Source organism: Saccopteryx leptura, chromosome 13, assembly GCF_036850995.1.
Source record: "Saccopteryx leptura isolate mSacLep1 chromosome 13, mSacLep1_pri_phased_curated, whole genome shotgun sequence".
Taxonomy (NCBI): domain Eukaryota; kingdom Metazoa; phylum Chordata; class Mammalia; order Chiroptera; family Emballonuridae; genus Saccopteryx; species Saccopteryx leptura.
Window position 1 is genome coordinate 11310618 of NC_089515.1, and position 14385 is coordinate 11325002.

The 14385-nt window shown below is 41.8% G+C and overlaps 1 protein-coding gene across 6 annotated transcripts in view; it reads left to right on the forward strand.

Annotated features, from left to right (window-relative positions):
- FAM204A (family with sequence similarity 204 member A) overlaps positions 1 to 14385 on the forward strand; it is a 32949-nt gene that overhangs the window by 13508 nt on the left and 5056 nt on the right. For all 6 annotated transcript variants that reach the window (XM_066355027.1, XM_066355024.1, XM_066355023.1 and 3 more), the window contains exon 6: positions 5539 to 5628. In XM_066355027.1, the coding sequence (XP_066211124.1) occupies positions 5539 to 5628 (90 nt within the window). The remainder of the gene's footprint in view (positions 1 to 5538; positions 5629 to 14385) is intronic.

The window sequence follows — 14385 nt, forward strand, 5'->3', positions numbered from 1 at the left end:
TGCCGAGGGGAAGAGTGGAGGAGATCGCGTCGGGGCCGAGGGGGCTGCCTCCCCCAGAATTCGTGGTGCGGGGAGAATTGGAGTTTGATGTTAGTACTAATGTATGTATTGGGAATGCTAAGATCTTCTTATAAAAGCAGAAAGATTGGATGTGCACATGAAACCCAGAAATTTTTCAGATTTTTCAAATTTTGTTCTTACATATCTCAGCGGTGTGAGGAGATACCCAATCGTCTGCGCAGGAAGGGGAGACCATTGTTTTAGTATTTCTTAAATGAAATACTTCCTTTATTTCTGCTATAAAAATAAATAATAATTAAAATGTTCCAGGTGTAGGTACTGTGCTGTGCTAAGTTCTGGTTGCCCCAGATGGAGGGCCTCAAGGAATGTGTATTTCAGAAGTGGGGAGATTTATTTATAAATAAGGGCAGTGGAAATGTGGCTTCTTTTAAACCATCGGGATACTATTGCCCTAGTATGGATTCCCTTGGGAACTTGTGAAGCAGTGGGCATGTGTTCTTGTTTCCCCTTGACACCCCTTCAGCGCCGATGCGGCCATGGATGACCGCGGTGACACGGGCTGAGTGGGTGTCTCCTCTGGGACACGGGGTCAGATGCTGAGACGCACGGCGCCCATCACATGTTGCCCTTAGTGGGCACAGAGCCCAGGCGGGGAGACAGACACACAGCTCACTGGTGTGTCGGATCGGCAAGTGCTGGAGAGAGCGCGCCCTGCAGGGACAGGAGCAGCTAGGCACTGGGCGGGCAGTGGGGGTCTAGGGGTGAGGGCGCCTGCATGGGTAGAGGTGGTACCGTTTGACACGAGACTTAGAAGGATGAACAATTTTTTCAAATGGAAACACATCAGAGGCTCGGGGAATGTTAAGAGAATAAATAGTAAGTGTGGCCAGAGGTTAGGAAGCATGGCGTTGCACCAGTTGGGGCTGAGAAAGCCTCTTGGGACCCCGGTGTGAAATAATTTGAATACTATTCAGAAGGAGTAAGGAGGCGATATTGTTTTAAGCTGGTAATGACATGGTATCCATTTTAGAAAGACCAATTTGGGGATGGTTATAATCTTTCAAACGAGATTCTGAAGCCGAAGAAGCAGGGGAAGGAGAAATGGGAGGCACTACAGAAACAGAGTGAAGAGAAGAGCACAGGATGGAGGCATTGACGCTGACCGCTGACTGCAGATTTTTATCAGCGGCGACTAAGTGGGTGGTCAGCTCCAAAGGAGAGGCAGGGTGGGAGTGATGAGCTTGTTTTTAGACGTAATGAAAATTGAAGACCCTACTTTAAATATGAAGATAACCAGCAAGTAGCTGGAGCTGTAGATCTTTATCCAGGTGAGAGGTCAGGTGTTTTCAATTATATAGAGATACAAAGCAGCCTTTAAGAATTAATTGAAGCCCTAGGATTGAGTTACTGGGCAAATGAAGAGGAAGAAGAGGGCCCATTGCAGAACCTGCAGGACTAGTATAATTAGGGGCCAATGAGAGGAGATAAGGGGCTTCAAAGGAGATTGGAGATAGATATTTGTGGAGGGAGTTTAAGAAGGAGGATGCAGTTCACATAAAAGATGGGCTAGTAGAAGGACAAGTGGTGTCACCTGTGACTAGGGGGCTAGGGTTAGAAGGAGTTGACATGGGGACAACTGATACGTAATTTAGAAGAGAGGGAGGCAGTGGTAACGTAAGAAATCAGTCTAGGAAAGGGGCTGAATCTCCCCATCTAGCCCCTGGCCCAGAGTGGGCAGGACGAGTTTGTAGGGCGAGAGGAAGATGAAGAAGAGAGAGGAGAACATTTAAACAGCAGGGTTCTGGATGGTGTGTAAGCGGATGGGATTATGGGCACGGGGTGGGTTAGTCTTGCCAAGGGAGAGGGTTCTTTCTTGAAGGCAGTAAGGCTGGGAGCATGGAACACATTGGCAGTAACCCCTTTTGAGGTGGATGAGAGAGGGTCATCAAAAGGACATACACATCCTGGCCCCCCACCCCCTTGTACCGCTGTGAAGTAGGGGCAGAGTTATACTCTGCTGGAAAGGAAGGAGGTAGGGTTGAGGGTATCTGGAAAAATGGAGACGGCGTGTAACATTTTCTTAGAGAAATGTGGGAACTTTCAAGGGCAGAATTGAGAGCCCACCCAGCTGAGCTTGAAAAATGGCTTTTTTAAAAAAAAAATTATTTATTTATTTTAGAGAGGAGAGAGATGGGGGGGGGGGGAGAAAGAGGGAGGAGCAGGAAGCATCAACTCCCATATGTGCCTTGACCAGACAAGTGCAGGGTTTTGAACTAGCGACCTCAGTGTTCCAGGTTGATGCTTTATCCACAGCACCACCACAGGTCAGGCCATGAAAAATGGCTTTTAGTGAAGCCAGTGACTTGAGTTGTTTGGTTCTTGGACTCCTGGATGTTAAAGTAGGAGGGAGGAATGGTTGGGCAATGCCAAAGCAAGAGAAGATGCGGGAGGGACGAGGCCAGAGCATCTCACTCTGGAGCGTGCTTGGAGTCAGCGGTTTGTTGGGCCCACTCCGAGTTCTGAGTCAGGGTTGCATTTCTCCCAAGTTCCCCAGGCAATACTGGCGCCGCTGGGCCAGACTCAGACTTTGAGAACGCCTGCCTAGAGTCTGGTTCGAAAAGGTTAGTCATGGGTTACAGGCCAGAGAGGGAGGAAAAGAGGGTCCAGGAAGGGACCGAAGGACTGAGAATAAATGCAGGGGTGCCAGGGCGTGGGGTTTCCAATGAAGACAAGCAGGGTCATGGCTACATGAGCTGAATGGGAGGGCAGACTCGTGTCTGGAGAGAACGGCACGTTGCGAAGGTTTGGAAGAGGAGCTTTCAGGGGATGTCTGTTACGTGGCCCAGAGCAAGCCTGCTCAGACTTTCAGTCTTCCAGGAGGCGAGAGGCTTGTGCCTGAATGTAATTCAGTGTACTGCTTCCTTCTTTGAGAAAGTCTCATTCTCCTTTCTTACTTCCCCTCCCCTAAGAAGAGTCGGCTTCGCAAACTGTGTCGTCATGTAGTTGGTTGCATTCTGGTGTAAGCTGTATCATGCCCTGGGATTGTGCAGACCAGGACTGGCACACACAGACCACAGATGGAGTGCCACTGGCCTAGGGTAGCAGTTCAGCCTTTTTCATCTCCCGGCACACATAAACTAACTATTATAGTAACATTATGCGACACACCAAAAAATATATTTTTTGTTCTGATCAGATAAGAAGTTAAAATTTTGGTTCATTCACACCAGATGGCTATTGTTGTGTTGGTATCATTTCTCTACTTGACAGTCTAAGGGGAAAGTGGTCAGTGTCCCTGACTAAATAGGTGTTGCGCATTTTGAACACCCTGTGGCACAGCGGTGTGCTGCAGCTCACCAGCTGACAGTCGCTGCCTGGGGTACAATTACTGCTGTGCAGTAGGGTTAGAGGTCTCTGCAGGGGCAGGGTGTTGGAAAGGTGAGGCCAAGGTGGTGTTTGGGACCCTCTGGAGAAGAGTTCTGTCTGCAGATTTACAAATAACAGTAGTTTCTGGAGACGGGTCGGGGATCACAGGACAGAGCCACGCGACGTAGGGCCAGACTGAGGGGCACGAGAGATTTTGAGAAGGAATGATCTTCATTTAACAGTGACAGCCTAACTGGTCCTTGTTTCTGTAATCTTTGTGGGTGAATGATGTGTGGATTTTTTTTAATTTAGACAGTATAAACTTGATACCATTTTGCCGTAACAAAAATAGTCAATCTAAGGCAAAAATTATCGTATTTATCCATGATAGAATTATATATTGAAGCCAATGGAGAATTGTTTATGATCCAGAAACTAACAGCTTCTCTTAGACTCCTGAAGTAATAGTACTTTTTAAAAAATTTATTTTTCAGCATTGTATTGCTTTCAGGTATACACCCTAGTGGTTAAATAGTTATATGCCTTACCAAGTGTGGTCATCACCCCAGGAAGTCTGGTACCCATCTGACTCCATTCATAGTTATTACAATATTAACTCTAGTCTCTATGCTGTACTTTACATCCATGTGACTATTTTTTTTAACTAGCAATTTGTACTGTTTAATCGCTCCCCCTCTGTCCCCCTTTGTCCCCTGCCTGCCCTCCACTCTGGCAGCCATCAGCTTGTTCTCTGTATCCAGGACTTTGTTTCTCTTTTGTATATTTGGCTATTTTTAAAGTCTCCTTTCAACAAAGGCCACACAGGAACATTTCATTTAGATGATAGGTATAATTAAGCAGTACACTGATGGAAGATACATTCACATCTTTTATTAGATAAGGGAGGAGAAGTTGGTTAACTGAAAATGAGGATGTTAAAGGAGACACTCGAGCCATTGTTAGGATAAAATTTTCTTGTAAGAAGCATATATTAGTCTGACCAGGCGGTGGCGCAGTGGATAGAGTGTCAGACTGGGATGCGGAAGGACCCAGGTTCGAGACTCCGAGGTCGCGAGCTTGAGCGTGGGCTCATCTGGTTTGAGCAAAAGCTCACCAGCTTGGACCCAAGGTCGCTGGCTTGAGCAAGGGGTCACTCAGTCTGCTGAAGGCCCGCAGTCAAGGCACATATGAGAAAGCAATCAATGAACAACTAAAGTGTCGCAATGCACAACGAAAAACTAATGATTGATGCTTCTCATCTCTCTCCCTTTCTGTCTGTCCCTGTCTATCCCTCTGTCTGACTCACTCTCTGTCTCTGTAAAAAAAAAAAAAAGTATATATTAGACCATTTTTACAATTTATTTTTCTGTAGTAACTATTTCCAGAAGCTAAAACTCAATTGTTTAAGCATCTTTCTATAAATATATGATGAATCCTACCTGTTTGGTAATTTCGTAAAAATTTTAATTAAGATTTCCTGAAGTATTTTTAACTAGAAAACAAAAAAATTTCCATAGGAAGAGAAAACCATTCTCATATATAACTTTTCTTTCCATGTTTAATAATCAACTTAATACCCACAGTCAGCGACTGGGAGAGGCTGTTGAATGAGGTCAAGCTGCAGGAATGGGCAGCAGAGAGAAGAGGCAAAGGAGATTCTTGTGGAGAGTACAGGCCCTGGCAGACCTTGATTCATGTGATGACCTTGGCCAAGTTAGGGAGCCTAAGTCTCTTTCCTCTCCCCCAAAACAGGAACACAGTATTATTTCATAGAGTCGTTATAAGGATTAAATGAGCTTTCTTATATGCCGAGCCCAGGGCCCATCGCAGAGTGAGCGTGCCGTAACTTCTATTACCATTGACGTTATTATTGTTGGCAAGAGAAAGCGTAGCCCTTGGAGTCCCACAAATCTGGATTTGTATCTCGTTTCTCTTAGTTCAAGAAGTTAAAGGATCTTGGGGAAGCCATTTAGTGTCTGAGTTGCCTTCCTGTCAGTAAATGGGAGTGGTACCAGCTGCCGTGGGGGGTCGTCTGGGAGTCACATGGTCTGAGTGTGTAATGCCTTGGGCGTAGTCCCAGGGCAGTCTTTGCTAGCCAGTGTGTGTTTGCCTTTCTTTCCAGCCTTTGTTTTATGTCTTGTTTCTTCCTAGTCGGGTCTAGAGAAGCGCATCGACCAGGCTGTGGAGGACTGGGACATTGAGAAGGCGGAGGAGCTCAGCAACCAGCTCGCCACCCGGGAGGTGAGTGGGCCTGGCACAATTCCTAAGTGACGTGCCCTCTGACCACCAGCAAGGTCAGCGTTCAGATAGCTGACCGAAGATTTTCCTTCCTATTTTCTTCTCTCTTGTTCTCTTTATTTCAAAATATTTTTGTTTTTAATGTTTTTAAATGATTAAGTCTGAACCTGTGGTGGAAGTGATCCATGCCTGATACTCAGTGGCGGCTTTGCCTGGTTCAGAGAGGTTCTGCCTGTGATGATGGAAAGCCTGCTCCATTCTGTTCGCGTCTGTAACTCAGTTGGTCTCGCTCAGGACATGTGCGTTCAGTCTTGTTTGTTTCTTTTTTTACCTGTAGTTATAATATAAAACTAGTAGATAGATTGAATATTCTTCCAGTACACAGATTCGGACTTGCAGCTTCTGGGGCTAATATTCCTCTAATTGGGAATCATGGCTAAGTGTCACGGGGCAAGGTCACCACAGAGGAAAGAGCTTGTATTGGCATGTTTTTGTTGCTGCTGTTGTTGTTTTGTAATTCTTTTTTGTTCTTTCCAGAAAAAAGCTCTGCTGTAGCTTCCTCTTTTAGCATATCTCCTCCTTCATTGTGTTCTAAAGCTATATTCCATAGGGTTTGATTACATGGGAAACATCACTGGTCATCTGTGTAAACTGTTGGCCATGTGCACTGTTCGTTCCTAATCACCTTTTGGTGAGCATTTTTCTGAGACTAGTGATGAAATTACTATTGTAATATATTTTTTTCTATGGAAATACTATTTCACTTTTATGTCATCAGATGTTAAAAAATCTACCAATGATGGCTGTATGTTTTCTGTTTTTGGCTGCTGGCCAGAAGGACCTTGGGAGATTTATATTTTTATGCAGGGGAAAAAAACAGCACAGCAGTGAGGCTTAGGGACTCAGAAGTTACCTTTCTTTCCTGGAGCTTGAGTGAGGCCCTGGGAGGAGACGGGGTCACACAGGAGTCCTGTGGCCTTGTGTCAAGGGCGGGTGCGTGTTAACTGCCTGTCTGCCTCACCTGTGCTCGCCCCTGGAGCTGAGAATGTGCAGGCGCGGGCCGGCGGGCCTCCGACGTGGGTGTCCTCCGAGGGTGTTCAGTTTCCGGTGTGTGCTCTGTCCTGTCATGCTGCCGTTCCAGCAGTGGGAACTGTATAACGCAGACAAGGGAGTTTCCATTTTAAGGGTTGTGATTTTCTGTCACATTTTTTGACAAATGAGATTGCTCTATAAATACATGGTGTTTTCAGCATTGGTAAGGGTAGTAAACATTTTTCTCAAGCGTTCTTACTTCCCTACAAGTGTAATGCTTTGTTCTAGTGTATTAACCTAAACTTACTTAGTGTGGGGCTAAAGAACCCTGATTAAGGAGAAGCAGTAATTTGGGTCCTAGTCTTGTTGTGTAAGTGGGACAACGTCTGGAGAGTGAGCTGCTCAGACACAGACATTGGGGTGATACTGATGGGGTGGGAATTAAGTACCCACGAAAAGACCTGAAGTCATCAAGGTGGGATTCTTGCATAAATAGTTTAGTTGGGGATTGAATTTTTCATATTTATCCCTTTGGTGTCAGACACCATGGAGGTGAGAGGTGGGATTTTAGAAGTACGTAGTTGTGAGTTGGAGCAGACACCCTCTGTAAATGAAATGTGTACGGCATGGTCGGTGGCCTTTGGAAATCAGGTAGATGGGTTCTTAATCAGTAGCATTTTCTTTTTTCAAGAAGCAGTGACTGGGACCAGCTGATAAAGCCTTCGCTCAGAGGCCCAGATCCCAGAGTTCTTAAAGCCTTTTCTAACCGTAATAAGGGAAACTAATTTTTGATGTTTAACATTTATAAGCCTGTGAGACCAGTAGGGCAGAGTCAGGATTGAGAAAATTGAAGCCAAAAGCAGAGCCATGTTTGAGGGTGGGCCTTGAGAACAGTTACTCCGAAACAGGCCCAAGTGAGGCTGTTGGTATCACTTTCCCCTTAATTAAAGGTGACATTAAGGATGTATGTCATCTCGTTGGGGTGTGTGTGTGAGGTTCAAGTGCACATGCGTGAAGCCTAGCTTGTGCTGTTGTCTTGGGTCTTACCATGTAGTAATGTGGTTGGGGCTCCCTCCTGGTGGCTAAATGCTTCTTTGTTGGTAACAATCTTGGAGGAGAGATGAAGTAAAAAATACACTGGGTTTGAGTCACACTGATGAAACTGTTAAAGAAGTTGTTTTTAAAAATATATTATTTATACACAGACACACACACACAGAGTATTTGAGCATATTTGTGGCTTGTGAACCTCAGGCCTGAATTGGAAGTACATTCCAGTCATTGATAGTGATCCTTTGAAAGTGCTGTCCTCTGGTACTTTTTATAATTTGCAAGATATTAATATTCACATCTGAGATATTTTAGTTATAATCTGCTGCCATCTTTGCTAAGGCCAAAAACCTTCAATTTGGAGTAATGATATAAAATGTTTTATAACTTTTGCTTGGGTTAATGAATGCAGGCCAAAGGCAATGACTTTGCCATTAGGGTTGTTGGTCATATATTTTTTTGAAACCTAATCAATTTTAATGTTTTTTTATAGATATAAAAATATTACATTGGCAGTATGAATTAAATTAAGAATTTTAATTTTATTACATGTATTAAATGTTTGGATTCTAAAACATAAAAGCTAATGTTGAAATAATGGTTTGTTAATATTTAAATAACAAAGGTAGGAATGGCCTTGTAAAAGAAAATAATGTTTGAATTGATTTATATTTTTTCCTAGCTAAATAAAGTGCTGTCTACATTTGGGCAGGTTATTAATTTGTAGCATCAACTCTGTTCTTAGAGCCGTTTCCCAGACAATCTGAAGGTGTTCTCGTGAAGCGGGGTGTACACATTGAAGAGGCAGTTTCTGCATTTAGTGTTCTTGTCTAAGAAGTGCTCCTTCATCAGAAATGGCTCTAGGTGCCCCAGCACTTACTCTAGGGGTCAGAAATTTCCCAGTACAGTTCCTCTTAGGCTTTAGTATCCCTGCCAGGATTCTGGCTACAATTTACCCTTTTTGTTTTGGTTATTAGTGTTGTGTTGATATACACGCCATGTTGTCTCAAGTAAGAGTTTGAATTATACCCCCCCTCCAAAAAAAACCCTTCCCAAATAATACGATTTTGACAGGTTTAGCTATCAAAAGTGCCTGGAGTATTATCATATATAGAGTTCAAAATGGAAACCTTTATTTAAATTTTTAGACTAGAGATGGTACCAATCTTGGTAGGCTTAACGTCACTGCTCATCAGTGCTGTTTCCAGAGCTCTACAATTTTAGGAGGGTTGTTTGCATCACACACAGATGAAGCTGAACTGAAAGACGTGTTACAGTGACGGGAATCTTGTGGTTCTGAACCCTTTATTCCGTATCCAGAGAGAATTGTTTTCTTTCCATTTTCGTGAATACTTTCTTTGGCTAGAAATATCTTAACAACCATGTTTCCAAGGCAAAACAATTCAGATGTGAAGCTGAACATATATTCCAATTAACTGTTGTAAGAATTTATCAACAGAACCTGTGACCTATGGAGGCTGGCAGGCACGTCCCGTTTTCTTAATTACTCGGATTTCTAGCCACTGAAGATTGTGTAAAAACAAAGCAGAGGTGCATTAAATATATCTCGTTTGTTATATTAAGATTTTGAAATTAAATATCTCCATTTCAACATTTTATTTTTGTAGAAATGAGAGTATTTTCATACAGAGTCATCTAATGGCTGCAAATTCTGGCAAAATATATTTGATGTCCTTCTTTGAAATTTACTACTCTGCCTTCTCTCCTTTACCTTTTCTTTATTTTTGTCTCTTTCCAGTTAGACAGAGCTTAGGGCCACTCATTGTGGCACATTGCACTGAGGAGCAGTGGGGAAGAATGTAGGACCCCCCACCCCGGGGGGAAGGGGAGCCCTCACTGGCTGGGCAGGCTGCTGCTAGGTGGCAGCGTGACCAGCTACCTAGGGAAGGTGGGCGCTCTGCCACCAGAGGGGTATGAGAATCGAGACCTGACTCATTTTCATTAACTTCAGTCATTTCGTAGTGGCTTTTTAATTTAAATATTCCTCTGTGTATCATTTTGTAGTCTGTGCATAGTCTGGGGGCTTTTAAATGGTGATTTTAATTCTTTGAAGCATTGTGCTCCTTAGTTCTTAGAATTAATTCAGTTATTTCATACAGATGAACAATTAGCACGATGTATGGAAAATAAGCTATTCCTATGCAGGTAAGGGACGTCTTCATCGAATTCCTTTATATCGAGGTTCAAGATACATTCATCCCCATAAAAAATTGTGTGCAGCCTTGAAGCTCTGGAGCATTTTGACATGAGACGAATAAAGGTGGTTCTGAGCGGTGGGTTTTTCTTGCAGATTTTAGGTAGGCTTACTGAGATCACATTGCATTGAGGATGCTTTCTTTTAACCTTTGGGTTATGAATGGATGATCACCTAGAATGGTGTTCCTTGTGCTCTCTTTTAATTATGTTTATCTGTGCTTTTAGCAAACCTTAGAAAAAAGATTTCAGATGTTACAAGTCTAATTAAAGAGACAGACAAAGCACAGTTTATACTGTAGATTTTTTCTGCAGTTCAATTAATCTGCATGTTTTCTCTTTTAATTAAAACCATTTTAGTAAATTAAAGCCCACAGCAAAACACATATATAATTTGTTTGTAATTAGCTCTTAATTGGTGGTAGTTGAAGCTTAGCACCCTCGGTTTCTTTCTTCATGATTGCCATTTTATTAGCAGCCAGTCATTAATTAATCTTTTTCTAATTAGCTTATAAAACTGTTGATGGCACATTATTGTAAATGTGATTTTAAGTTCAAAGCTTGTTAATAAGCTTTCTTACTTAGAAGAACAGAGATAAAGAAATTGCTGAAAACAGTACTACAGTTCTTTTAAAAAAACTGTCTTTTTTATGGGGACTGTGTAAAGCATCTAACAGCTTATGGTTAATTTTTTAATGCTTTCTTTACCCTTATGAATGGAATAAGTTGCTTGAATATAAATGTCTATATCCAGGAGTAATTTCAACAGTATAGCATCATTTCTCCCCCCTTTGGAGTACTGTAATCTACTTATAATTTGAAGCCTTAATAGTCATCATTAAAACAGGTGTTATATAAACTATTGCACTATGAAACTGAAGTTGATTATGAGTCAAGGTATATCTCCTCACACGTCATGGGCCAAATAAAAATTTTAAGTAAATTGCAAGGTGAATCATATATATATATACACACATACACATGATATATATGATATTTGTCTATCAGTAGAGCTTTATGATGTGTTTTAAAGACAGGGTTTATTGGGGGGTTATACTTTGAAATAAAAACCATTTGGATATAACTGATAGGAAGTTGTAGATATAAAAATAGATAATAGGTGTTAGTGCAATTGCACATCCACATCAGATTTGTGGAGAGCACAGACATGCAAACCTGTGCGTGCACGTTAAAGATGACGGTGAAATCAAGCTGTTTTCCATAGTAGAGAGAAGACGTTGGTGTAAAGGGGAGTTGAAATGGCTGGCTCTGTCACCAGGCCCAGCACGTCAGGTGTGACCGTGAGAGCAGGCTGCCGGCCCAGATACAGACTTCCCGAGGTCACCAAAGCACACACCGCGTTGCACTGTGCTTCGAGGGGAGCACGGCAGCCTCATCACGTTCTTTATTGAAATCAGCCGCCAGTTCTATAAAACTGCGTGGAATTCTGAGCTGTTTATCAATATTAGTGCGAAGTTTTGAAAGTTACATAAAAAATAAAGCCTTATCAGCCATTGAAAGTGCTTATTTCCCCCCTTATTTGTTTTTTGAACTTTGCATGTTATTTCAATGTCGGCTATTTCTTTGCTTGTTTTTAAGGCGGCAATTTAGGACTCCATGGAAGAGATACTAGAAAGGGATAGCTGACAAGGAAAAAATTAAAAATTGGATAAAAAGTAAATGAATAATGTCATATTACCAAAAAGATGAGAGGCTAATTTGCGCCGACTTTTTGCTAATTTTGTTCAAGCCTCAAAATGAGGAGCTGTCACCGTCCTGTGTCACGCCGATGACAGTGCCAATGATCCATGAAATAAGCTGCCGCTGGCTTTGTTCTGATAAGAATGAACAAATCTGCACAATGTTCGGCTCCCAGAATCTCATTTTCATACTTGCATGCAGGCTAAAAGAAATAAGCTGTTTGCAGACTTGATTAATCAGACATTGGAGGGGTTTTTGTCTCTTTGATCTCTTTCGTCTCCTAGGTAACTTGCTTGACATTAATGTTGAGCTTGAGTAAAGACAATCAGGAATTGTCGACCAAACTGATATAAAAATTAAAGACCTTGACACTTTAAGTACTCCAGTAATGGTTCCGCTTTACTTCAGAAAACATCTGTTTTCATTTAATTAAAGAACAAAAGAGAATGGCATAAATATTTTTCATAGAGACCTATTATTCCATAAAAAGTTAAAGTATGATAATTGGTATTTTAAAATAAGTGCCTTGAAAGTATTCAAAAGGGAGGAAAACTTTATAAATCTGTGAAAAGCTAGTCATTCTGAGATGAGTGAAGTATTTTATGATACGGATAAGAAGTTTACAGTCAGGCTGGGTGAAGCTATTTGAATCAGATGCTTCAATGATTACCAGCCAACTTCAGACGGGCAAGGTTCAGCAAGAGAAACTAACTTGATTTTGAAAGTTTGTCTTTTAAAAATCTCTCCTCTATTACAAGATGCGCCATTATGTCTATTTTGCAACCCAGTATGATTTACACAGGCTAAACCTGTAAAATTGAAAGGAATTAAAAAAATGTCGCGGCGCATTTGCTGGAGGTTGTGCAGCGGCTTTTACAAATCTTCCAAGTGGCTGTAAAGATGAATGCCTCAAGGGTCCAGCCAGGGCCCTGCTTTTCCAACCAGCTAAAGCCCTTATCTTAAATCCAAGCAAAGTACCATTAATCTTTTTGAAAGACCTTTTATGGCTTTTAATATATCCCAAATTAGAACATTTTACACCCTTGGTTCCTGAAATATGGTGATAAAAAGCCTTTAGAGCTTAATTTTCCTTACCGCTTGCTCTGACCAATTTGCAGTTCTTTGTGATAATGTTTAGACACCTTAATTAAAATGCAGCAAAATATTGGATGTTCTATATGGAAAATGCTGATACTTTGGCTACACACACAAGAAATTCTGTTTATATTTTTCTTCATTTAAAAAAATTTCTTCCCACATTGTGTTGTTATTGTTATCTGATGACCTGAAACAGTTTTTTAAATATAAAAACCATTGACCAGGCTTTTGTGATGTTTACTTGGGCATGAAGATGCATTTTTCTTCTTACAGAAGGGGGATTCCCGTTGGCCTGTATTATTTGTTTATAATACTGAAACATAGCACGATATTCTTTTATCTTCAGAGCCTGGGTTAATCATCTTGCTGGGGAAAATGTGTTTCCAATGTTTCTTCAATCGAAGAGCTCATTATTTTTCCACATTGCCGCTTTTTTAAATTCTCCACAAGAATAAGTAAAATGTTTATTTTATGCATATGAAGGACACAAAATTGATATAATTTTTCATCATCATTGCAAGCTTAAAAGTTTCTGTCTGTAAAACAGTTGACCAGTTTAATGTTTATCAGTTGAAGAACATTCCATTTAATCTAATCCAAGGCAAAATACAGATAGAAAATAGACCTTTAATATGAACAGTATTAACTATGTCCCTAATGATAGTATGTACTTAGTCCACAAAATGGCACTGTCTTATGCGAATATGTGTTTTGTGCATTATAATAAGTTACTTTTGACAAGTTTACACTCTGTCTTAGGGGATGCGTGCTCTAAAGCTTGACTGTCATGCTGATTGTGCTGATTATGCTGAATTTGGCCCCAACATTGCTAGTAAAGTAAAAGCTTTTGCATTCATGAAGCATGTGACCATGTTGAGGAGAAAATGGACTGCATGTGCAGACCCATGTGGTGCTCTTTGGTTTGTCTATATTGGACAAACCAAACTAGAAAACCTATATTGGAAAATTTCAATAAGCCAAAATAAATGAATACATGTTAATTTATAAGTTTTAGAAAATAGCCTGGTCACTTGGTTAAAGGCACTGGCAAATATGTGTCATGTTTTTGTTTCGTACTCAAACTAAAAGTTCAACTTAAATACAAGATAAACTAGTGAGTGGTACTTTTGTTGGGGAGTTTACTTGGCAAAATTTGGATTTGATAGATAATACATAGGTGTATAATTAAGTAGAAAAATACGGAGTCCTGTGGTTTATCTTTTGGAAGTGATGCCAAAAAGAGACTAGTCCACGTGAGTGCGGAGAGACCCAGCACACATCCTGAACGCGGGTAGCAGGCTGTGTTTTATGGCAGGAGGCCGTTTACTGGGTGCACGTGCTGCCCCGGGTACTCTGCAGTCCCTGTGTTCCCAGCCGCCTGCATTGGGGAGGAAGCCTGTGAGTGGTTCTGACCAGAGCGCCGTGAGCAGGAATGACATGTGTCACGTCGTCGGGACTGAAGCTTTTAGGAGCCAGGGTGAGACCCTCACTGTGTCTTCCCCTGCCACAGTGACCTCGCCTTGGAAGCCATTTGTCAAGGTGCTGGCACCACAAGGTGGGGGAGAGCCTGCCCATCTGCCGCTGACTTAGTGAAACCAGAAATAACAGTTCCGCCAATGAGCTGTGGTGTGTGTTTGATGCTGCAGTTGTGACTGGCCTGACCCG